This window comes from Trachurus japonicus, chromosome 6, assembly GCF_045865225.1.
Source record: "Trachurus japonicus isolate A0001 chromosome 6, Traja_1.0".
In the NCBI taxonomy this organism is placed as follows: Eukaryota; Metazoa; Chordata; class Actinopteri; order Carangiformes; family Carangidae; genus Trachurus; species Trachurus japonicus.
This window is the reverse complement of record NC_140912.1, coordinates 33,057,608-33,081,524: the sequence shown is the minus strand read 5'-3', so window position 1 is coordinate 33,081,524 and position 23,917 is coordinate 33,057,608. Positions and strand designations below refer to the sequence as shown.

The 23,917-nt window shown below is 40.1% G+C and overlaps 1 protein-coding gene across 1 annotated transcript in view; it reads left to right on the top strand.

The window, feature by feature from the left end:
- The window catches only part of b4galnt3b (beta-1,4-N-acetyl-galactosaminyl transferase 3b), a 51,074-nt gene extending 28,260 nt beyond the window's left edge, over positions 1–22,814 (top strand). Inside the window, exons 8-21 of the mRNA XM_085780495.1 lie at positions 444–522; positions 624–690; positions 3,095–3,247; positions 3,462–3,571; positions 7,368–7,459; positions 8,642–8,703; positions 8,788–9,370; positions 10,268–10,723; positions 13,121–13,371; positions 16,495–16,648; positions 16,886–16,958; positions 18,458–18,611; positions 19,631–19,757; positions 21,222–22,814. Coding sequence (XP_085636621.1) covers positions 444–522; positions 624–690; positions 3,095–3,247; positions 3,462–3,571; positions 7,368–7,459; positions 8,642–8,703; positions 8,788–9,370; positions 10,268–10,723; positions 13,121–13,371; positions 16,495–16,648; positions 16,886–16,958; positions 18,458–18,611; positions 19,631–19,757; positions 21,222–21,345 — 2,485 coding nt within the window. The 3' untranslated portion in view covers positions 21,346–22,814. The remainder of the gene's footprint in view (positions 1–443; positions 523–623; positions 691–3,094; positions 3,248–3,461; positions 3,572–7,367; positions 7,460–8,641; positions 8,704–8,787; positions 9,371–10,267; positions 10,724–13,120; positions 13,372–16,494; positions 16,649–16,885; positions 16,959–18,457; positions 18,612–19,630; positions 19,758–21,221) is intronic.
- The last annotated feature ends 1,103 nt before the right edge of the window (positions 22,815–23,917 follow it).

Sequence of the window (23,917 nt, the reverse complement as noted above, 5' to 3'; positions counted from 1 at the left end):
AAAACTTTTTTTTGAAATTTTACCACTTTTTCCTAGATTTTTAAAAACTTTTTTTTGAAGTTTTACCACTTTTTCCAGATTTTTTTTTAACTTCTTTTGAGAAATTTTACCACTTTTTCTAGATTTTTTAAACTTTTTTTTTTTACCACTTTTTCTAGATTTTTTTTTTCGTTTTACTTTGAGAAATTGTAATTAAAATTTTATTTTATAAATTTTTATTTTATTTATTTTTTATTTACCTTTTTTTCCAGAAATATTTTGAATAAATTCACGCTATTGGCAATAATTTGAACGTATACAACGTTCAAATTAACGTTCTTCAGTCTCAGAGCAAATATTTGTGTATTTCTGGTGTTTGCTTCAATATGTTGTCCATTGGGGGTCCGTGGTCTAATTTGTGTCATTTTAAGGGTCTTGTCTACTGTTTCTGTTGTGTGTGACAGGCTGTCTGCTGAGAGGAGGTACTTCTTTGAGGTCATCCACAAGCAGAACGACAGAGGGACGGACCACGTGGAGGTGGCGGTGAGTTTCTCTCTCCTCTCAGCTCCAGTCTGCTCTCCTTCCTGATCCTGACTCTCACTTCCTTTCTGCTTTGTTTTGTTTTGTTTTGTGTTTCATCACAGTGGCAGCTCCTGGACCAAAGCCTCAGGTTCATGGTGATTGACTCCAAACACATCTCCCTCTATGTTAGTAAGTGCTCAGAAGGCCACACACACATCACTCATCTACGTAACCCCGTTTCCACCCAGCTGGTTCCAGTGCTGGTCCAGAGCCACAGCCGGACTGACCTGGTGCCAGTTCTTTGCTGTTTAACGGCCAAAGCTCCGGCTGCTGGCTCTGAAAACTGTTTCCAGACAAGCACCAAGTCCTTGCTGGTCGATTAACGTCTCACCTCGCAATCAGCTGTATGACCATCTATAAAGATACTGTAGATGTTACCAGTATTTTATTACGTTTGTCTAACTGAATTAAAACTTCGCTCCTCAAACGTGGTCGACCAGACCAGACCAAGTCCAAGGCCGAGACCAAACCAATGCGAGACCATCTCCAACACCATCACTGTGTTCAGTCCCAGTCCTCATAATAATCATGTGTCTTGATATTCACATTATTCCTCCTCAGCTACAAAGAAAAGATTTATTTATTTAATTTATTTATTTGGTTCATTTCGGGCATGTCAATTAGTCATCATCATCACACATCATCTCAATCCAATTAATACAATACACATGACCGAAAGGGAAAGCGGGAGAAGCAAAAGCTTATCTAGTCCCGCCCCCAATACTCACATATTCATTTTTTCTGCATGTTACATTTTTGACATAACATTCTTCCAGTATGATATAAATGTACAATCTAAACCATATAAAGTTTGTATTGAACAGAAGAACACAGCACAGAACCTGCTGAAGTCTCCTCCCACTGTTCAAACTGGTGACACCAAGTTGTTACCATGGTTACACAAGCAGATACTTTAGTACAACTATTTGAATTATCTTAAAGGGACAACGAGGAGTTTCGGAAAGCAAAGTCTTTTCACACTAAAAGCAAAGTCTTTTCACACTACATTTCCCATGAGCCTCCGTGAGCACGGTGAAATTCTTGGACCGGCGCAAGACGGACAAAAAAGGTAAAACATTTGCCAAGAATGTTTTCATTCATCAAGAATGAAAGTCGGAGGTTGGAAGACGATCAGATACCGTCGTAGTTCCGTCCATAAACAGCGATTCGGCGGCGTTATTCCCATGTCCCACCGGGCAGCGTCCGCAAAACCAAAAGTAGGAAATGCTGGACAAGTCGACCACTAAAATAACTATAAAGACAGAACGATATATTTATTGAAAATGGACACATTAACAAGTGGTAACGTAGATTCATCCACATTGATATGAGACTCTTTTATAACCAAAAGCAAACTCCTCGGGGTCTCTTTAAAGTTATTGAATTACATGACATAAACCAAAGTGAGAGAGTAGATGTATAGAAGTAAGATGCCATGTCATGTGCAGCTGTGGTCTTGACTGGTCTGAGTCCAGCTCGACCAAGAGTGAAACAAGACCGAGACCTTGAAGACGCGGTCTGGAGTAACGCCAGTGGACCCGGTTCAGCGCTGGCACCAGCAGCTGTTTGTTGGTGGTCAGGGGGTTTGAGTGGATCCTGTCCAGGAGAGTGTCTCCTAATAATTGTATTTATTTATTATTTTTATGTACGTTTGGTTTGGTTTTGCTTGCACCTTACTTAAAGGGATAGTAGCATTTTTTTTTAAAGTGGGGTTGTATGATCTACAAATAGCCCCTAAGTACTTTAATTGCAGTAGAAGACTCTCTGCACTCCTCCCATTAGCAACGCCAGCCCATAATAGCCCTGCCCAGAGATTTACAACATACATTGTTGTGAACAGACCCAAAGAAACGGCCTATTTTCACGGCCTAAAAGAGGTTTTACCTGAAAAAAAAAAATACACAGTTCCATTGTTCACTATAATATAATTTTTTCCAGCCCTTCAAAGTGCAGGAAAAACATTATTTATTTATTTATTATTTGGACCTAACCAACTGCTGATCAGCGGGCACTAACCTTGGGCGGAGGGATACGTGAGTTGGTTAGGTCCAAATAAAAACTGTGTTTTTCCTGCACTTTGAAGGGCTGGAAAAAATTATATTATAGCGAACAATGGAACTGTGTATTTTTTTCAGGTAAAACCTCTTTTAGGCCGTGAAAATAGGCCGTTTCTTTGGGTCCATTCACAACACTGTATGTTGTAAATCTCTGGGCAGGGCTATTATGGGCTGGCGTTGCTAACGGGAGGAGTGCAGAGAGTCTTCTACTGCAATTAAAGTACTTAGGGGCTATTTGGAGATCATACAACCCCACTTTTAAAAAAAATGCTACTATCCCTTTAAGTGCAAGGTTAACACTATTACTATTATTATTTTGAGACGTTATTGTTACAGTCCATTTTGTACTGTCTCTATTGTCAATTAATGAGTCATGTTTTTTGGTTGTAAACATTTGATCACAAAAAAAAGACTCTGCTGTGATGCACGTTGTTCAACACTCAGTTCTCCTGTGTCTTCACTCCTTCACTCCACAGACGAGTCGACCTTGTCCATGGGCGACGCTGCTCATATCCCCCAGACGGCTGCGAGCCACCAACGCACCGCAGCCGCCGCCGCCGCCGCCGGGCCCGGCCCTGCAGCAGCAGCAGACATGAGGAGGGACGACCCACGAGACTTCCTCTACAAAGGTGTCTATCTCTCTCTGTCTAACTCTGTCTCTCTGTCTTCTGCTTTGTTTGAGTCACCCCTCTGTTTCCTCTGCACCGCGCCGGATGGAAAGTCTTGCGCAAGTTGTTTCCCCACTGCAACGTGTCGAGCACACGGCGTAATCTCCTGTCTGATCTGTGTGTGTGTGTGTGTGTGTGTGTGTGTGTGTGTGTGTGTGTGTGTGTGTGTCTGCAGTGCCTTTGATGAGCAGCGAGTTCCTTGGGGGTGTGTTGCCCGACTGCTCCTACAACCCCAGCTACACCATCAAAGACTTCCCTCTGCTGCGCTACCAGGGACTGCAGTTTGTGCGTAGTCATTCATGTCCTCTCCTCCTCCTCCTCCTCCTGCTGAAGCTGCACAACTGTTTTTGTTGTTGTTTGTTTGTTTGTTTGTTTGTTGTTGCCTCGGTGATGGCAGAAGGAGAAGAAGATAGTTCACCCAAAATTCAAATTTCACTCAGATTTCTCTCAAAAAATAAAATCGTTTAAAAATTATAGAAAAAAAGTGGTCAAAATTATAGAAAAAAGTTTGTTTTTTTTTATTCTAGAAGTGGTAAGATTTAAAAATAAAAGGAAAAATTAAAATAAAATAAAATAATAAAAAGTGGTCAAAATTTCTCTCTCAAAAAATAAAAAGGTTTAAAAATTATAGAAAAAAAGTGGTCAAAATTATAGAAAAAAGTTTTTTTTTTAATTCTAGAAGTGGTAAGATTTAAAAAATAAAAAGTAAAAGTAAAAATAAAATAATAAAAAGTGGTCAAAATTTCTCTCTCAAAAAATAAAAAGGTTTAAAAATTATAGAAAAAAAGTGGTCAAAATTATAGAAAAAAGTTTGGTTTTTTTTATTCTAGAAGTGGTAAGATTTAAAAATAAAAAGTAAAAATAAAAATAAAATACAATAATAAAAAGTGGTCAAAATTTCTCAAAAAATAAAAAAGGTTTAAAAATTATAGAAAAAAAGTGGTCAAAATTATAGAAAAAAGTTTTTTTTTTATTCTAGAAGTGGTAAGATTTAAAAAAATGAATAAAGTAGAAGAAAAGAAGAAAATTTAATATAATAATAATAATGAGAAAGAAAATTTCTCATTATCTACTCCCCCTCATGTGGACTAAGATCTGTGAGAAGTTTCAGAGTCCTCCGTTCCTTCTCTGAGTTACAGGGGGCTTGTTTGCAGCGGAAGCTCCCAGTGTCTCAGTCAGTCCCTCCAGGATTTCGCGGGCTTTTTTTGTGATTGATGCGGCCTAAAATGCCTGAATTTGCGGCCACATTTTGAAAAAATTGCGGTGAATGTTGCGATGTTTTAAGCCCTTTTGTTGCGATTAAATTGCGGGAGACAGCGAAAGTTGCAAAAAAAAGTTGCAGTTTTGTTCTGAATAATTAAAAATCAAAGGAAAATTGAAAATTTTAAAATGTCACAAATTAATGTGATGTCATGTTATACCAGCAATTTTCCACTTGTTAAGAAAGGCACAGGAAAATTATATAGAGTTGAAAGTTGTTTTACTTTTAATTAAAATGTCTGTTTAAAAATCGTGGTAAAAGAACTGTTTTATTAAAACAGTCCAGTTTTTGAATAAAAAGGGGAGGGTGGCTACTCAAGTCCAGGGCCAGGGCCTTAGGATGGGGGAAGGGGAACCTGGCCGCCGGCTGCTCCGCTCCGGCCCTGCAGTGGCGCACTCACTGGATTCCCCCTCGGCGAGTGCTGCGGGGTTGACACAGCCTCGGGTGGTCAACCAGGACAGCTCACACACTCAACACGTTCAACTCAGCTTGTGTTCCTTTACTTATCACTTTGTGCACATTGTATCAAGTTTCTTGCCGTCAGCCCAGCCACGCTGTTCCTCCGTGGACTCACTTTCAACCAGCGCTCCGTCCAGACTCGCACTCTCTGCTGTGTAACTCGTGGAAAGCACCGACAATTGGTCCAATTTGCGGAAAAGTTGCGGTGATTGTACAAAATTGCAAGATCGCAAAAATTCGCAGGGATTGGCTGAATTTGCGTTAATTGTTGCGATCGCAACATCGCAAATTCCTGGAGGGACTGCTCAGTTCACTGCTCTTACTGTGTCCGGCGGAACAATTTCTCATGTCGGAGCTTCAATACAAGAGGGACATTACAGACGAGCACTATGGAGGTATTTGGATGTTTTTTGGTGTGTCTTTTTGGACAAAGAAAGTTGGTATCCATTGACAACCATTACATGGACAAATACTGCTGCGCGAGTGAAATTTTAATTTTGGGTGAACTATCCCTTTAATTTGTTCCTGCACGTTGTTGCAAATCTAAACGAACGACAGTGACTTGAAATCCTCCTCCTGCAGAACCAGAAGTTAAACTTCACTCTGCACCTGTCGCTGTCGCTGGCACAACTTCTGCTCTTTCCTCAGTCAGTCTCGGGGTTTCTCCATCTCCGCTGGTTGCCCCGACAACGTGGTCATGCGCCCGACCAACCAGCAACCACAAGATGTCGGCCTCATTTAGGTCACATTTTTTTGAACAACCCATTTTGAATAGGTACTTTATTGTCATTCAAATACACAGTGTGCATAGAACGAAATTTGGTTTCAGAGATGTACACTGCTCAAAAAAATAAAGGGAACACTTAAACAACACATCTTAGATCTCAATTAATGAAATATTGCAGTTTAAAATCGTTATTCAATATGTGACCCGATCCATCAAAATGAGTCACAGTGACCCAAATTTCAAAGTTGAGATTTTGGTATCAATGGAAAGATTAGAAAATAAGCTTTAAAATGATACCCTAGTCAGAGTCAGATGGTTTTCAATTAGGCTCTTTCACTCTCTTATTCCGTTCTAAAACCTGAGAAAATAGCAGTTAAAGTTTTTGCCAGTGACTCTGGCATCTGTTCCTGTACCACGTGATTACACACAACCTATACGGCCCCTTGTTGTCATAGAGGCAGCATTCAATGGCCGTCGGAAAGCAGAGAATCTCACAATTCAGATGCTTTTTACAGCTCATTTCTATCATAAACGGTTCGGAAGTTGTCATGTTTTGTTGACATTTTGTAAAAGATGTGCAAGCGTGTACGTTCGGTTTAGCATCGATGCTACGCTCTGTTAGCATCGATGCTACGCTCTGTTAGCATCGATGCTACGCTCTGTTAGCATCGATGCTACGCTCTGTTAGCGTCGATGCTACTCGGTTTAGCATCTGTTTCTGTACCCGTCCCTGCTCGCCATAGAGGCACCATTCAATGACCGTCGGAAAGCGGAGAATCCCGCGATTCAGATGCAGTTTACAGCTCGTCTCTATCATGAACGGTTCAGAAGATATTTCATGTTTTGCACCGATGCGACGCTCATTTTCACAGGGTTTATGTTGCAAGTCAACTTTAATCATCATTTACGTGCCTTTTCTCAATTATCTGCACTGTGAAACTTTGGGAGATTGTTTTTGAATGTCATTGCTTTGAAATTAGGGTAAACTAATTTTTTTGATTTTCTATGGGTTTTCCACGTTATCAGCTGATTATCTAAAAATAGAACGTTGCGACATCCGACTCATTTTGATAGAACGGGTCACATATATAGTAGAGTGTGTTGAGAACAAAATCACATAAAAACGATCAATGTAAATCAAAATTATCATGGGTGTGATTATATACTTGTAGTTACAATGTGTTGTTTAAGTGTTCCCTTTATTTTTTTGAGCAGTGTATATATAAATATAAATAAATTAAAAACAAGACAAGTGAGGTCGATCGGTCAATAAAGTGCTCTATGTGCATAATATGTGCAAAAAAATAACTATTTTTATATTTAAAAGGATCACAGTTAAAATGTTAAAAGTGGCATGTGCAAAAGTTAAGAAATTCAGCCGTTTTGGAGGGAGACGATATACAATACAATAAATAAGAAGAACTCTAAATCTTTCCCTTTGTTTTAGTGCAGAGCAGAACAAGTAGATTATCAAGATGTTCACAGTTAATGACTAAAACATGAACTATCTAAACTCGTCCGTCTTCTTTTGTCCCGTATGTTTGACACTGTTGTTTCATTATTCATCTCTTAATTATTCTCTCTATGAATGAGTGCATGAAAGTGACTGGATGACTCGTATGTCGTCTCCTCAGGTTCACATGTCCTACATCTACCCCAACGACTACACCCGCCTCACACACATGGAGTCAGACAACCGCTGCTTCTACACCAGCTACATGAGGACGTGAGGCCGCACACACACACACACACACACACACACACACACACACCCATAAGATAAACCAATGGTTCTCAAAGTGGGGTCAACTTTTTCTTGAAATATAACCATCTTTTTTCTAGAATTTTTAAACCTTTTTTTTTAGATAAATTTTTACCACTTTTTATTATTATTTTTTTTTTTTAATTTTTTAAATCTTTATATGCAAAAAGGGGCTGCCTTTTCACCCGGCTGGTTCTTTGCTAAGGTGCTGGAGGCATCAAAAGTGTCCAAACTGAAGAAAGAGATCTTCGCACACTTAGATCTATGCAATTTCACTTTATATTTTTATATATTTTTAAAATCTTACCACTTCTAGAATTTTTTTTAAACCTCTTTTTTTTTTGAGAATTTTTTTACCACTTTTTTTATTATTATTATTATTATTATTATTATTTATTTATTTTAAATCTTACCACTTCTAGAATTTTTTTTTTTAACTTTTTTTTTTGAGAATTTTGACCACTTTTTATTATTATTATAATTTTTTTTTTTATTATTATTATTTTTATTTTATTTTTTATTATTATTTTTTTTAATCTTACCACTTCTAGAATTTTAACTTTTTATTTTTTATTTTTTAGTATTTTGGCCACTTTTTTCTAGAATTTCTAAAAAGTTTTTGGGAGAAATTGTACCACTTTTTTTTCCAGAAATTTCTCTATAATCTTTCCAAAAATTCACTCCATTTGCCCTAATTTGAACGTACATTATGTTCTTCAGTCTCAGAACAAATATTTGTGTATTTCTGGTGTTTGCTTAACATTTTTGTCCAATGGGGTTCTGCGGTCTAATTTGTGTCAATGGGCTCTTTGCACAGCTCCACTATGTCCTGGACTTAATGCTGCTCCTTTGTTTCCTGTCTTACATTATTGGACAAACTGATTAATCCAGGTGTGTCTGTGTAGTCACAATGGTCAGACACACCTGGATTAATCAGGTTGTCCAATAATGTAAGACAGGAAATGAAGGAGCAGCATTAAGTTCCAGAAGTAGTGGAGCTGTGCAAAGAGCCCATTTAGGGGTCCTTGATGTAAAAACGTTTGAGAACCACTGAGAGAAATGACAGATCAATATCTAGTAAGAAAGTCATATTCTATACAAAATATGTATAATGTATAATTTAGTTTTTTGTTTTCTTATTTCTAGGTTAAATTTTGACAGATACATGAGAATGGACCACACTGACCCGCAGGGAAATGGAAATAAAGGTATTTTCTTATCTTTTCTGGGCGAGATCAATATGTTAATGAAGTGATTTTCACTCTCTGCATGTTTTCTGTGTTTACTTCCAGGTTTTGGGAGGAAATCGGTCCCGGACGAAGACATAGGGTTTGAAAATGAAGCCTTTCAAAGGAACGGGGATGGAACAGAAAGGAGAGACAACGCTCTGTTTCCAGACTACGGAGACGATTATGACGATTACGTTCAGAAACGGCGGCGTCAGCTTCTGTTCGCACTGGAACCGCGAACCAACGACGAGTCCCTGAACTCTTCGGACACGAGGAGGAGAGAAGACGACGTCTCGCAGCCTCGGGCCACGGAAACACCTCGGCACCTGCAGACCAACAACCGCACACAGTCCAAACTCCGGGGTTTGGCGAGAGAGACGGTAAAACGGGTGACACCAAAGCCGAGAAAGTCAACAACAAAGAGACAAAATGTGGGATCGGTAAAGACGAGTGAGCGAGTGAAACAGCTCAAACACCAAAAACCACGTCGCACTCAAAGACCTCAGGGAATGAACCAAGCCCAAATCCAGAAAATCGGCGTCGACGCGAAGCCTCAAACCTCAGAGAGGGACCGGCGTTTACCTGAAAACCCCACAAAGACCAAACAGCACCACGTCGGTGAAACCAGAGAAGGAAACGCTCCCAGGTAAATCTGAAGAAATAAAAGAAAGACTTTTTCACTCCTGTCCTTATTTTCACACCTCTCTTACAGTACATCGTCCCTTTTTCCTGTTGGAGGGTAAATATAATAAACATATGAACAATGAACAAATGTGTAGCCTGAACCAAGGGGATCAGTGATCTACCATACCCATTGTCCTTACTGCACAAAGTCTGTTCTCAATGGAGATACAAAATTAACCCAGTTTTCCCAATAATTTTTAAAAGTCTCTGTTTTTAGTCTAGTTGAGAAAGTCAGCTTCTCCATTCTATAAATATTGAGCATTACCTCGACCCAATCCTCCATTCTTGGTGCATCAGTTTTAAGCCATTTTCTGGTGATGGCTTTTTTAGCTGCCACCAGCATTATCCGAAATACTGTATGTATTTTTCTCCTGACCTTGTAATCTCCTGGTTCGCTCACAGGTAGGGATGTCACGATTACTTGTTTTCACAATTAATCGCGGTATTAGACGCCACAATTAATTGATCGTAAAGATTCCTAAATACCGTCACTTTCTGAAAAAGATTATATTGGAACCATATCAGCAGTTGTGCACCAAAGTAAAGGAAGATGCACAGATACTGGTCCATTTATCTAAAGTAACACTTAATTGGTAGGAATTTAAATGTTAACGTGTCAAAAAAAATAAACTTAAACATTTGATATAGATGACAATTAATGACTTAAATATTTCAAACACTTCCCCCGAAGGATTAATAACTGGTCCTATATTAAGAGATTAGTAATGTAATTATATTTTGTCTATATTTGATTTTACACATTCATAGTGTTGTAATCGTGCTAATCGTAATACCATGATTATTTTTCTGACAATAATCGTACCAAGAAAATCTATAATCGTGACATCACTACTCACAGGTCTTCAACCGCGTCCAAAGGAGTCGACGGCGGCCGGGACCGGACACAGCTGAGGGACAAGGAGATAGAGATGAACATGCCTCTGCAGCAGGACGGAGGACACGACGTCCACCGGATCGCTGATCGCAGACGCCCGGTGGACAAACGATGGTCGGACCTGAGAGGAGGAGGAGCGGAGGAGGAGGACGAGGTGAGGAGAGACACCGCGGCGCAGACGCAGATGGAGACCGAGACGGACTACCTGTGGGACGACGAGGCTCGGACGCCGGCGCCGGAGATCCACCCGGCCGTGAACTGGAACCAGACCTTCCACGTGGACCAGCTGGACCTGCAGGCCCGGCGGACCGACGGCATCGACCTCAGCTGCAACGTCTCAGGAAACCTGCTGCTGGACCCCGAGGACGCTCTGTCCGTGGTCCGAGCCTTCATGGTGCAGCTCAACAAGAAGCACCCGGGGTCAGTCCTGTGTTTTAACCTCTGACATCAATCAGTCACATTGTATTTATATAGCACCTTTCAAAGTAAATGCCGTTCAAAGTGCTTTTCATTTTGATTGAAAAAGTATAAGTGAAACAAGAAGAATGACGTGGAGGCTCCAAAACGCTCTGGTGGACAAGTTGTGACCTGCACATTCACCACACTATGAAATAATGATGTTACATTATGAGTTGTTTTAGAGGAACTACATTCCAGTAGGGATGTGCACGGTTACCCAAGTACCCGGGTACCCGAGAAGGCAATCTGCTACTCGGTTATGAATTTATTATCCCGTTAACCTAGGATTTAAAAAACGGCACGTTAGAGCAACAGTCTAGTGTCGGATCAAACTACATTATCATGCCATGGTTCGGCTTTTTGTAGTGTTAAACAGTTTCGGATCAAGCAACGTGATTTTCTGCTGTGTAAAAGTGTTTTTCGATCGAACAAACATTCTGAAACCTTCCCAGTTGTTTTCTGAAAAGATGCGAGGCAGAGAGGACCGAAGGCATCAAAATGTAGTGTGGACTAATAAATAAGCACCGCTAATGATTTAAAAAAAAAAAAGAAAAAAGGTTTTCTCCTCCGAGGCAGCCGCGGCATAAATGCGCTGCGCTCAGAGCTCATGCAGCGCATTTATTCCCCGTCATAAAGATGCATCTGCTCCATATGTGCATCTTAAACTCTGGTCTCTACTCTTATTATCCACCTGATATTTTGTCTGACGACGCTGTGTGTCAGTGATGCGACTGTCTGACGGACAGAGCGCATTTATGCACCGGCTGCGCTCTGTCCGTCAGACATGATGTCATTTTATTTTTTATTACAGTATTCGGTTACCCGGGTACGACAAGGTTAGGATACTTGGTTAGAAAATTATTCGGAAATGCCCATCCCTACATTCCAGACACGGCTGCTGGGTGGAGGGATTTCAAAAGAGCAAGTAATTCTGAGTATTTGCTTCATGCGTCGTAATATTACATAATGTTACATGATTATCTCATAGCGTGGTGAATGTGCAGGTCACAACTTGTCCACCAGAGCGTTGTGGAGTTGTTGGATTGTGTATTTGATGAGTTTGATGAGGGAAACCAAGAAATCCCATGAGCCTCCGTAGTGTAGCTCTGAGCAGCTCACGGCTCTGCTCCGCCGTTCTAAAAAATAGCTTGCACCGACAATTAAAGGTAATGAACCCACTGCTATGACTATAGGGATTATGGCAATGGGCCAGTTTGACAAAATGTTGAACGAAGATGAACTGATCATTACAGAGACAGAGAAGCCAGAAATCCCAGAGTGGTAATACTGTACAGTTGTGTTCAAGGCAATAAAACTTGCACAAGACTCTTTCAACAGGCTAACACACACACACACACACACACACACAACAACAGAAACAGGAAGTGAGGTAATCCGCTCACCGAGGTGAACTGGTCTGGAGTCTGTTCAGGAACCAACATGGACAGAAAGTTAATGATCAACTGTTTGGGTCGTAAACTTCTATTTATAGCGATCAATCAGAAATGTACACAAATCTGACATCATCCGTCACTCCACATGTCAGATTCTAGTTTAATTAAATGTAGAAAATAGACTTTATATATAATCTCAAACTTTTATATATAATTTAGTATTATTTCATTAAAGAAAATAAAAAGTCAGTCAATTGAGAAAATGATCGTTATGTGACTGCAGGTTGGGACCACTTCATTTAAAATTAGTTATTCAAGTTAAATCACTTTTAGAAACTAGTTCACAGGGATAAAATGTGCGTGGTGGGGGGGGGGTTGAGAGAGAAATGTTTACCACTTTTTATTATTTTATTAAATTTTTTTTTTTCTTTTATCTTACCACTTCTAGAATTTTTTTTTAAACTTTTTTTTAGAGAAATTTTGAACACTTTTTTAGTATTATTCCTATTATTATTATTATTTTTTTTTTTTTAATTTGTAAAAACTTTTTTTAAGAGAAATTTTGACCACTTTTATTATTATTATTATTTTTTTTCTTCTTACCACTTCTAGAATTTTTTTTTTTGAGGATTTTGGCCACTTTTTTTCTAGAATTTTTCAACCTTTTTCTTTTTTTGAGAGCAATGTTTTCAGTCAATTGAGAAAACGATCATTATGTGACTGCAGGTTGGAACCACTTCATTTAAAACTAGTTATTCGAGTCAAATCGCTTTTATGAACTAGTTCACAGGGATAAAATGTGATTGTGCAGCAGATTCAGACGATTACGAGTGATAAGACCTGAAGCCGACGTCTCACACATGAATAAACACGTCGCCTCTAGGGAGCAGACACACCTGTGGTATTACAATTAAAACCGTTGTGTGTAATTTAACCCCTCCCTCTCCCTCTCCCTCTGCCTCAGGCGGTTCACACTGGAGCGCGTGGTGAACGTGGTGAAGCGAGTGGACGGTTTCCAGGGCGGCCGCTACCTGCTGGAGCTGCAGGTGAAGGAGTCGAGCAGCGGGCGGCTGCTGCGTCTGACTCACTACATCTACACGCTGACGCTGCAGGGCGGTCGCTACCGGCTGGCCCGCAGGAAGCCGGAGCAGCTGCTGTGCAACCCGGTCGGCTTCCGCTGGAACGCCGTCGCCACCGTGCACTTTGTAGTGCCAGGTAACTCACCGCCCGTCTGTAGCGGCCCACTTGGAATTACCACACGTGACGCAGAGAGCTTTGACTGGTGTTACTTTAATTCTCTCCTCTTTTCACCTTCTGACACCATGACACCGTGAAAACTATGAAAATGGACAGAAATACAAATGCCATAATAACAGATTTCAGTGAATAATATATAGAAATCATGTTCACATATTTAAACTTAAACAAATACATTTTTAGTAAACTTAAATAATGAATTTTACATTTTTAAATTGCTACGAGTTACAGCTTTTATTTAAATGAAAATAATGACATTTTCTCTTTGTTTTAAGTGAAATTAACCACTCTCTTTACAATGAATACACCGTTAGTCTCCTCCTACCTCCTTCTGCTTCCAAGGGCGCTAAAGGCCCCCACATACTCAGGCGTACTGTGCGCATACTGTGACCAGCGCGGACTCTGTGCGCACTGTCCGCGGACGTTTGAGCTTTCATAGTCGGGCATACATAGTCGGCAACATGAAACACCCTTTCATAAGTTTCAATACAGGCTACGACATGTAAATAGTTTGTCTGTATGTTTTACCAACTCTGGAGTAACGTGAGCAGCATGTCGTTCTGCTGAGACGGGAGCAGGAAGTCTAGCGTCGGCATAACAGGAAGTAACAAAATAAGAGTGGGTTCTTCAAAATAAAAGCACAAAAAAAACGTAAAGTGGCAGAACTGCATAAATTATTATAGACAAGATTAACTGCCATTTACACAGTCTACCTGTAGCCAAACCTCGTCTGATTGGCTCGCTCCTGTTTCGGCTTCTGCTGTTTACTTAAAGGGACATTGTGTAACTTCTCCTGTGCGGTAACGCAGTGAGGAGGAATGGAGTGTTACACTGATGCTGCATTCACCTGCAGTTGGGCAGACGGCCGTCGTCGGTAACAAACCAGATGTCATTTTAGTCACAGAAGTCCAGAGAAAGCCGGTAAAACGTGGGTCAGGTAAACAATACGACATCGCCATGACAACATATTGTCAGGTGCATTGTTTTGCCTCGTGCTGAAGGACCACTTGTTTACATAGAGGCTTGTTTATGCCGTTACGTGCAGCGGCTGTCGTCCGTCTGCCGTCTGCCCAATTTCATGTGAATGCAGCATGAAAAATACGACTGAGTTGCTTGAGATATACAACCACAACGCTAGATGGGAGGAATTCCTACACAATGTACCTTTAAACATTTAACATTAACAACACATTACACAAGTTAAACACACATACAGTCTGTCATTTGATGATATTATTATTATAGGACATTAATATTAACAGCCGTGTCCTCCTCCTAGTTTGTCAATATTTTATCATTGACAGACAGATTATGAGATTAATAATGTCATGTACCTGTAACAGTACAAACATCTCAGATGCCTTAACACAAACACTGATGCCAGGGAACAGCTGACACTCAAAAATCCTTTGGGAAAGTTTTAACCAGCAGAGCACCAGGACACAGACTTTTCCAAGTCTTTTTCAATGTGTAAAATGACAAATCTGAGAAAATTCAATAAAACAAACAAGATAGTTTAAAGTGCACCTAAAACTGTTGCTAAATTCCCTCCTAAAATAAATAAAGTGCATAAAGATAAGTATCAATACCTAAGCAAACAACCAGTTAGTTGTACAGTAAAGTAAATAAAGTACAACAAGATAAAATTGTCACAGCTACAGTAACAGTCAGATAAAAAAGATGCACAGATAGTAACAAAGAAATAGAGTGAGAGTGCTTTTTCCTTTGACTTTATCCAGAGCTACATACTGTATGTCCTGTCTGTTGAGCTAAGTTAAGAGTCCAGGAAGTTATAAAAAAAAATAAAAAATCTGGTTTTAGGGAAGTTTAAAAATAGTTCATTTATTTTTTACTTTATTTCCAGAGCTTTTATTACAGTACTGCATGTAAACACACATCAGTTAGTAATGGTGTGAGCTGGAGGGGAGGAGGTAGAGACAGTCTGTCATTTGATGATATTATTATTATAAGACATTAACATTGCGCAATAGATACCGGTTTTAGGACAAGCTGCAGCTGCTTTTATTACAGCTGTTTAATGTGATTTATGCATGAGCTCAGATGTGGATTTCACGTTTTCTGTCACTTGTGATAGACAATAAAGTTTGTTTTTTTAACTGAATTGAATAAGAAGAAGTAGAAACTGATAAGAAAATAATAAAATGAAACAAAATAAAAAGAAAGAACTCAACAACATCTTTACAGAGCAGATAATAAGTATCAATCACATTTTGTAGCATCGGTCGGCTCAGTCTGGAAGCTTCTAATCCAGTTCAATAATATCTAGATAATACCGGTAATCAAAGGTTTGTTCATGACTCTTTATCTTAACCCTCCTGTTGTCCTTCTGGGTCAAGGAAGAAAGGAAGGAAGGAAGGACGAAGAGAAGGAAGGAAGGAAGGACAAAGGGAAAGAAGGAAGGAAAGATAGAAGGAGGGAGGAAACAGATTGGGTCAATTGAGTCAAAAAGGAAGGAAGAAGTAAGGACGAAGGGAAGGAAGGAAGGAAGGACAAAGGGAAAAAAGGGAGGAAAGAAGGAAGGGGAAAAGGAAGGAAAGATAGAAGGAGGGAGGGAACAGATTGGGTCAATTGAGTCAAAAAAAGAAGGAAGAAGTAAGGACGAAGGGAAGGAAGGAAGGAAGGAAGGGAGGGAAAAAGGATTGTGGAAAGAAGGAAGGAAAGAAAGATGGAGGTATATGGGGAACAGGTCAGGTCAATTGGATCAAAAGAGCAAGAAGAAGTAAGGACAAAGGGAAGGACGGAAGGAAAGAAGGAAGGGAAAAAGGATTGTCGAAAGAAGGAAGGATGGAGGAAGGAAGGAAACAGATTGGGTCAATTTGACCCAGAAGGACGACAGGAGGGTTAAACCAAAACAGTAAAGTTGAACAGCGAGTCTTTTCTATATTCAACAACACATAATAAAACTCAATGAAACATCCTGAAGAGCTGGAACACACTGTACTGATCTGACTGTGATTGATTGATTGATTGATTGATTGATTGATTGATTGATTGATTGATTGATTGATTGATTGATTGGTTGGTTGATTGGTTGATTGATTGATGTTTTGTGTGTCTCAGTGAAGAACCAGGCTCGCTGGGTGCAGCAGCTCATCACCGACATGGAGGAACTGTTCAGAGAAACCGGAGACACCAACTTCAACCTGATCATCGCCGACTACAGCAGCACGGACATGGACGTGAGGCAGGCTCTGGAGAAGTCCTCACTTCACAGGTGTGTGTGTGTGTGTGTGTGTGTGTGTGTGTGTGTGTGTGTGTGTGTGTGTGTGTGTGTGTGTGTGTGTGTGTGTGTGTGTGTGTGTGTGTGTGTGTGTGTGTGTGTGTGTGTGTGTGTGTGTGTGTGTGTGTGTGTGTGTGTGTGTGTGTGTGTGTGTGTGTGTGTGTGTGTGTGTGCTGAATACACCTGTGTGGCTAACTAACTGAAGGACGTGTGTGTGTGTGTGTGTATCAGGTTCCAGTACGTGAAGCTGAGTGGAAACTTTGAGCGCTCTGCTGGGCTGCAAGCAGGCGTCAACCTCATAGAAGTAAGTGTTGCCGCGTCAACAAGAGGTGAAGTGATGATGATGATGATGACGGAGAAGAGGAAGATCAGCTCAACAATCAATAGACCGAATCTCCTTGTTGTTTACAACTACTTCCGGGTAGAAAACCAACATGAGAACAATAGTGACAGACAAGAATTTCGCTATATATCATATTTTATAATATATTTATATGATTGAAGAAACATTATTTCTGTGTGTGTGTTTTGTGTTGCTATGTGTTGTATTTATTCAGTTTGGGGTCTAGAAAGCATCAGTGGCTCAGCTGACAGGGACAGCTAACGGTAGCTAAGCTAACGGCGGTAGCTAAGCTAACAGCGGTAGCTAAGCTAACAGCAGGACGTCAGCTGTTAAAACCCTCCCGTTGTGGGACACGACATGAAACTACTCCAGTTAGCTCAGTCATGTTGGAACTCAGATATCCGCTGGAGAAAATATTTTTTCATGGAGCGTTTATTGAGTCACTGAGTTATTAAAGTTAAACAGGTAGCTAACCGTTAGCCCGGCTAATCTATGATAACCATGACTAATGGTGCGTTCCAGGCAACCCGTAACTCGTGTTTTTCCGACCTGTGAACTCGTACCAGTTCGATCTGGTACGAGTTCACGGGTCGGAAGTTACGAGTTTGACGGTCGTTATAGTAGCCTACACTTTCACGGGTAACAAGTTGGAAAAACACGAGTTACGGGTTGCCTGGAACGCTACTAAGTCGTGACTTGAAGTCGTAACTTACAGGTTCAAAACAGGGTATCCGCGGGGTCTTGAAAAGTATTAAAAGGTGATAAATCAATTTTGGGAAAATTAAGACCCTTATAAAGTCTTAAAAAGTCTTTTCACGACTTTATAAAGTCTTAAATATTGAAGGTATTTTTTCTGAATTAGCTGTCCAAGAGTTTGAGTTGTAAAAAACATTGCGGAAGTGTGTGAATTTATGTGTTTTATTAAAAAACAAAGATGAACCGGTTCATGAAAAAGAAAAGAAGATTGTTGTTTTTGTTTTTTTGAGGGTTGAGCAATGTTTTTTTTTCGATAAACTTTGCCTTTGATTTATTATCACAGCCTTTTTTGAATTCTGTTGTATCATAGTGGACTATAGTCTTTATCACAAAAACTAAAACTGTTAGTTAAAAGTGTTACTGATGTAAATGGTTACAGCTTGAAGCGGCGGTGAGGTATTAAAAAATGTTGCGAAGGTCTTGAAAAAGTCTTAAAAGGGTATTGAAATTAACTTCAAGATTCCTATAGCCTGCAAAAGCCTGCCTGGAACGCAGCATAATTACAAAAATGTGCACATAAATAGTAATGTTTGTCCAATCATTGGTTTTATAAACTTTACAAACACCAGATTAGTCTAAACAGCGATATAGTGACATGAAAAATGAGATATATCGAAACTCTCATCTGTCAGTATTGTTCTCATGCTGGTTTTAGTTGTAAACAACAAGGCGATTCGTTCTGTAATCGTGTGTTTGACCCTCAGGACGAGCACAGCATTGTGTTCCTGTGTGACCTCCACATCCGCTTCCCTCCCTCCATCATCGACTCGGTCAGGAAACACTGTGTGGAGGGACACATGGCCTTCGCTCCCGTGGTGATGAGGCTGCAGTGTGGAGCCACACCGGCAGAGGCCAGAGGTACACACACACACACACACACACACATACAGACACACACACACACACACACAGTCAGTCCAGGTTTTTACTGTGTGAAGAGAAACTTTACACTAATCGTCTTCGTGCTCTGACACGTTCACGTCTGATCGCCTTAAGCTGCTCACACACACACTCACACACACTCCGCCGCTCGTCTGTCGTGGTTACACCTGCTGCAGCGAATCACAGGTCGTAACACGCTGCAGGTGGAAATGTGTGTTGGTGTTTTTTTATAACGATCATTATGAACTGATTTCAACGCATTCAATTTATCAAACTGCCCTGAGGAGCTGGGAGACGCTGCAGGTGCCAGCTGGGTTTTTTTTTTTTTTTTAACTGAACAGTTTTTCATAATGTGCACCTGCAACTTAAAGGGATAGTTCAACATTTTGGCAATCAAATCGTTAAATACACAATCCAACAACTCCACAACGCTCTGGTGGACAAGTTGTGACCTGCACATTCACCACACTATGAGATAATAACACAACGTTACCAGACAGAGTTGTTTTAGAGGGAAATACAGAGACTGATGATGAAAAACTGTCCCTGAAGGCAACGCGCATCAGTGGTTTTGCATGAATTTCCCTCTAAAACAACTCTGTCTGGTAACGTTGTGTTATTATCTCATAGCGTGGTGAATGTGCAGGTCACAACTTGTCCACCAGAGCGTTGTGGAGTTGTTGGATTGTGTATTTGATGAGTTTGATGAGGGAAACCAAGAAATCCCATGAGCCTCCGTAGTGTAGCTCTGAGCAGCTCACGGCTCTGCTCCGCCGTTCTAAAAATAGCTTGCACCGACAATTAAAGGTAACGAACCTACTGCTATGACTATAGGGATTATGGCAATGGGCCGATTTGCCAAAATGTTGAACTATCACTTTAAAATATCATGAAGCCGACCTAATTTTTTATCATTGGGATGATTTTAATCTCTTATTTGATCCTGTTTCCAACTGTTTTGAGTTAAAAACTGTGTATGTGTGTCTGTGTTGCAGGCTACTGGGAGGTGAACGGCTTCGGCCTGCTGGGCATCTATAAGTCGGACCTGGACGTAGTGGGAGGGATGAACACCAGAGAGTTCAAGGAGCGTTGGGGAGGAGAAGACTGGGAGCTGCTGGACAGGTGTGTTCTCACCACACTGATTGCTGCTTTCTTATCTGTGGCCTGAGCTTTAATTGGCAGCAGGTCTGTGGTTTCACTTTCTCTGTATCAGTACAGATACTCTGAAATTTGAATGTCTGGTTAACCATAAACAGCTATAATAATCTATAAGGCAGACAACGACCTACTTCCACCTGCAGACAGGAGCTGTTCTCAAATAGAGAGGACCAACACAAGAGGCAAATGCAAATCTGTAATTGGAGTAAATTTATGGAATAACCTTTAAAACATGCACATCAGTCACTACATTTAAAAGGATGTTTAAAACTAGTGTATTCAATAAATATAAAATATTAGGATAAAGTAAGCCAATTATTAGTACTAAATCAAAGATTTTGCTCAGATTAATATTATTTATGGTTTTCAGTTTAGATTTAAAAACGATCATTTTTAAACTTGTGCCATCTGCTTATCTTGTTCCTTCCTTCTTGTAAATAGGGTGAAAGGCAAAAATAAGCTGTTGCTTCAGCCTACGCCTTTTCCACCGTACTTAATATAGAAATCCAAATTGTGTTATATCATGTTCTGTTGCACGGACGAATAAATGACTGCTACTTCATGTTGATATTGGGGTTTATAAATAAGAGAAGCAGCAGCAGCAGCAGCAGCAGCAGCAGCGTCCTGCAGGTGACTGATAACCACACTAGTGTTGTCAGAACGAACTTCGCTATTCAAACAGAATTCAAATTATTGAAAAAATGAGGACATTCGTATGTGGAAACTGACGTTCCAACATGTGACTTCTGCAACGACGCAACTCAACGTCGTGCATCGTGACATTTGGCACTGTTGACAGTATCATGAGACACACTGCAAAAACTCAAAATCTTTCCAAGAATATTTGCCGTATTTCTTGTCAAAATGTCTCATTTCTAGTCAACACTAATCTCTTTTCTCTTAAAATAAGACTCATCACCTAAAAATTAAGTTGTTTTGAGATAATTTTCTAATAATTTTTCAAATTTTTACCTGAGATAAGTGGAAAAATCTGCCAGTGAAAGCAGGTTTTTTGTGCTTGTAATAAGAAAGAAAAAATCGATCCACTGTCAGATTTTTCTACTTATTTCAAGTGAAAATATGTTTGAAAAAAGTAAAAAGTGTCTAAAAACAAGCTACTTTTTAATGTGATGAGTCTTATTTTAAGTATAATGAGATTTGTTTTGACTAGAAATTACATTTTGACGAGAAATAAGACAAATAGTGCAGTGGCGACCGACGCTGCACGTTCTTATCTGACATTTCAGCGAGGTGTTTTCTTATTGCTCTGGTGTAATAATTGTATATAATGAGCTAAAAAAAAAGACATTAAAAATTTGAATAGAATCCTAATATTTAACATAAGAAGCATTAGAAATTAGAATTTGATTTGTTGTGAAGATCGCCGGCCCTAAGCCACCACGCCCCTCTGCTCTCTCTCCGCTGCAGGATCCTGCAGGCCGGCCTGGAGGTGGAGAGGATCTACCTGAGGAACTTCTTCCACCACTATCACTCCAGACGAGGCATGTGGAACTCTCGGATGTCAGCCGGCCACAGCCACCCGCAACGGTGACATCGCCAAGGTTACAAAACCTTAGCAACCAGAGCACTTTAAGTCGGAAGCGTGACTCTTGCCGATACCTGCTGACTCGGACCGAGAGAGAGCGAGAGCGAGCGTGGCAGGATGTTGACTTTAAGCCAGCGAGGAGGAGTTACTACTGATGCTACACTGCCTTTATTTCACTGGATGGACTGTTGACTACTGAGACGGTACCGGCTGACGACTGCCACTGCCTGTCTGATTCCTTTTTCTTTATATATACGTATATATATATATATATATATATATATATATATATATATATATATATATATATATATATATATATGAAGATCCATGATTATCTGCACTACCAGCTGCCAAGACCTGATCTGATCCAAAGACACGATGATGTTCCTGTTACTGCAGCGCTCACTCCGAGGACGCATCAGCACAAGAGTCCTCCCGCGTCGCACGAGTCTTAAGTGGAGATTTGTTTCGTTTTGGTCAAAAGGAAATATGTTTATCTGTCTCCAGACGGTTTGTCGGGCAAATACAGCCTGATTTGCAATGTTGTAAATTATCAAAACTTTATATTTATTGTGTCAATGTTTGTAGGATTTTGTTTGTGTTTGTGTCGTCTTCTGTTTGTCATTGTCTGTATTACATGTGCCTTCTGCTGTGTATTCAGGTACTTTGGGCAATTCAGGAAAAACTGGTGAAAAAAAAACAATAAAATAAAAGAAGGAAAGGTCCATTTTAAAATAGACTTGGATTTTGATAATGTTTGTGTTTCAACCAGCTCATATTTTGGAATTTTATTGCTGTTTTACAAAAGACTGTGTTCACTTGTTTAGATGAATTTATGAATTTACATTTTGAAGCTTTGTAGTGAATTATTGTTTTTCACTGTCACAGTAAAACGCAGGAAATGTTCAGGATGAAAGACGATGTTGTGTATTTGTCATATTTTTTATATTGTTATTTAAAACAAAACGAATGGCAGCATTTTACCGATTTGTTCACATTCCGGTTCAACAAACGTTACCAAACCTGTTTCATTTCATGTCATCGAGGCGATGAAAACACAACATGTTTCTGCTGGTCCAAGAATTGTGTAATGTTTTTGTTTTTTTACATGATACCAAAGCAGTGGAGCCCTCTGAATGTCTGTTGGTTTCTCTTCACTCTCAGTCTGTTATATTGTGCTGTGCTTAGATATACCTCATCTCTCCTAAAGCCTTAATGCCTTGTACGGTACAGCAGTCTCTTCTCTCAGGGACAGAGTTTTTCCATTGTACATCGCCTTGACAAATCAGAGGAATATATTTCTTCAAAAAATGTTCCTGTTACCTTTGTTTTTCATTATGCTGTTGTAATGGAGGGTTTTTTATGAACTGCCATGTTATTCAGTTACTGAACTGAAATGAAATCCATCTGAAACTGTTAAAGTGAACTAATATTTAAAAACAAAACTAAATTTATGGACAAATAAAAGTTGATTTGTGTGCATGTGTTTACTTCCAGGTTTCAGTACCTTGCCTTTACAGACTTGATTGTTTGGGTGACAACGGAATGGATGTATGAACTACAAACTAGTCTTCAATGAAACCTCATCATCTAATATCAAATGTTAAATGGTGTAAGATGAAGTAACGACAGGTTAAGTTCTATTATTTGAGATGAAGGCGCCATCTAATGGAGATTATTACAAACAGCTGGAGGTCACACTACAGACTGTGGTACAGAGAAACAAAACATCTGAACGGGTGAAACGTCACATATCCTCAGATAAAAGTGGAAGTTAGTCCGAACAACAGCAGAGCTGCAACCCAGATGTGTCTGTTTCTCTCTAAGAAATGTATGGCAAGTTGTCATAAAATCACCCAATATGGGGTGGTGTTTAGCTCAGTTGGTGTGTTGAGGCTACAGTCCTCACTACAGGCGGCACCGGTTCGAATCCCACGTCGAGCAGCCCTATCCTGTGTGTCCCCCCCATCTCTGCCTCCCATTTCCTGTCTCTCTCTCTCTCCTGTCCATTAAAGGCAAAAAAAGCCCCCCCAAAATATACTTAAAAAAAATAAATTTAAAAAATCACGCAATATGTCACCAGACATTAAGGAATTATGTTAATTTGAAATACTGATCTAACTGACAAAAAAAAAGTAGTTTTACTTTCAGCATGCAAATCATGTTTATGTTTTGATTTTGTGTTTTGGCCTGTTGCACCACCCACCGCTGACTCCCAGTCACCAAGTTAGTGGCATTTCTGCATGTGGACAGCCTTCCTATTCGAAACCCTCACCCACGAAACTTCACCCAGGCGCGAACCTGCTGCAGCCGTGCCACTCCTGCTGACAGCAGACCGGGGGAGAAAAAAAAGAAATGTCTTTGCTCTGTGCTTTGGTTGGGTTTAGGCAATGAAGAACGGAGTTGGTTAAATTTAGTAAAAAAGATCAGGTAGAGACTAGACAGGCCAGATAGAGAGAGAGGTTCCATCGACCAGCAACAGCGGGGACGAATTGTGTCTGTCTGTCCGTTCGGACCCCGCTTTTCGGAATAGCAGTCTTTAGAAAAAATGGGAAACCCCGCCATTACGAAGAAT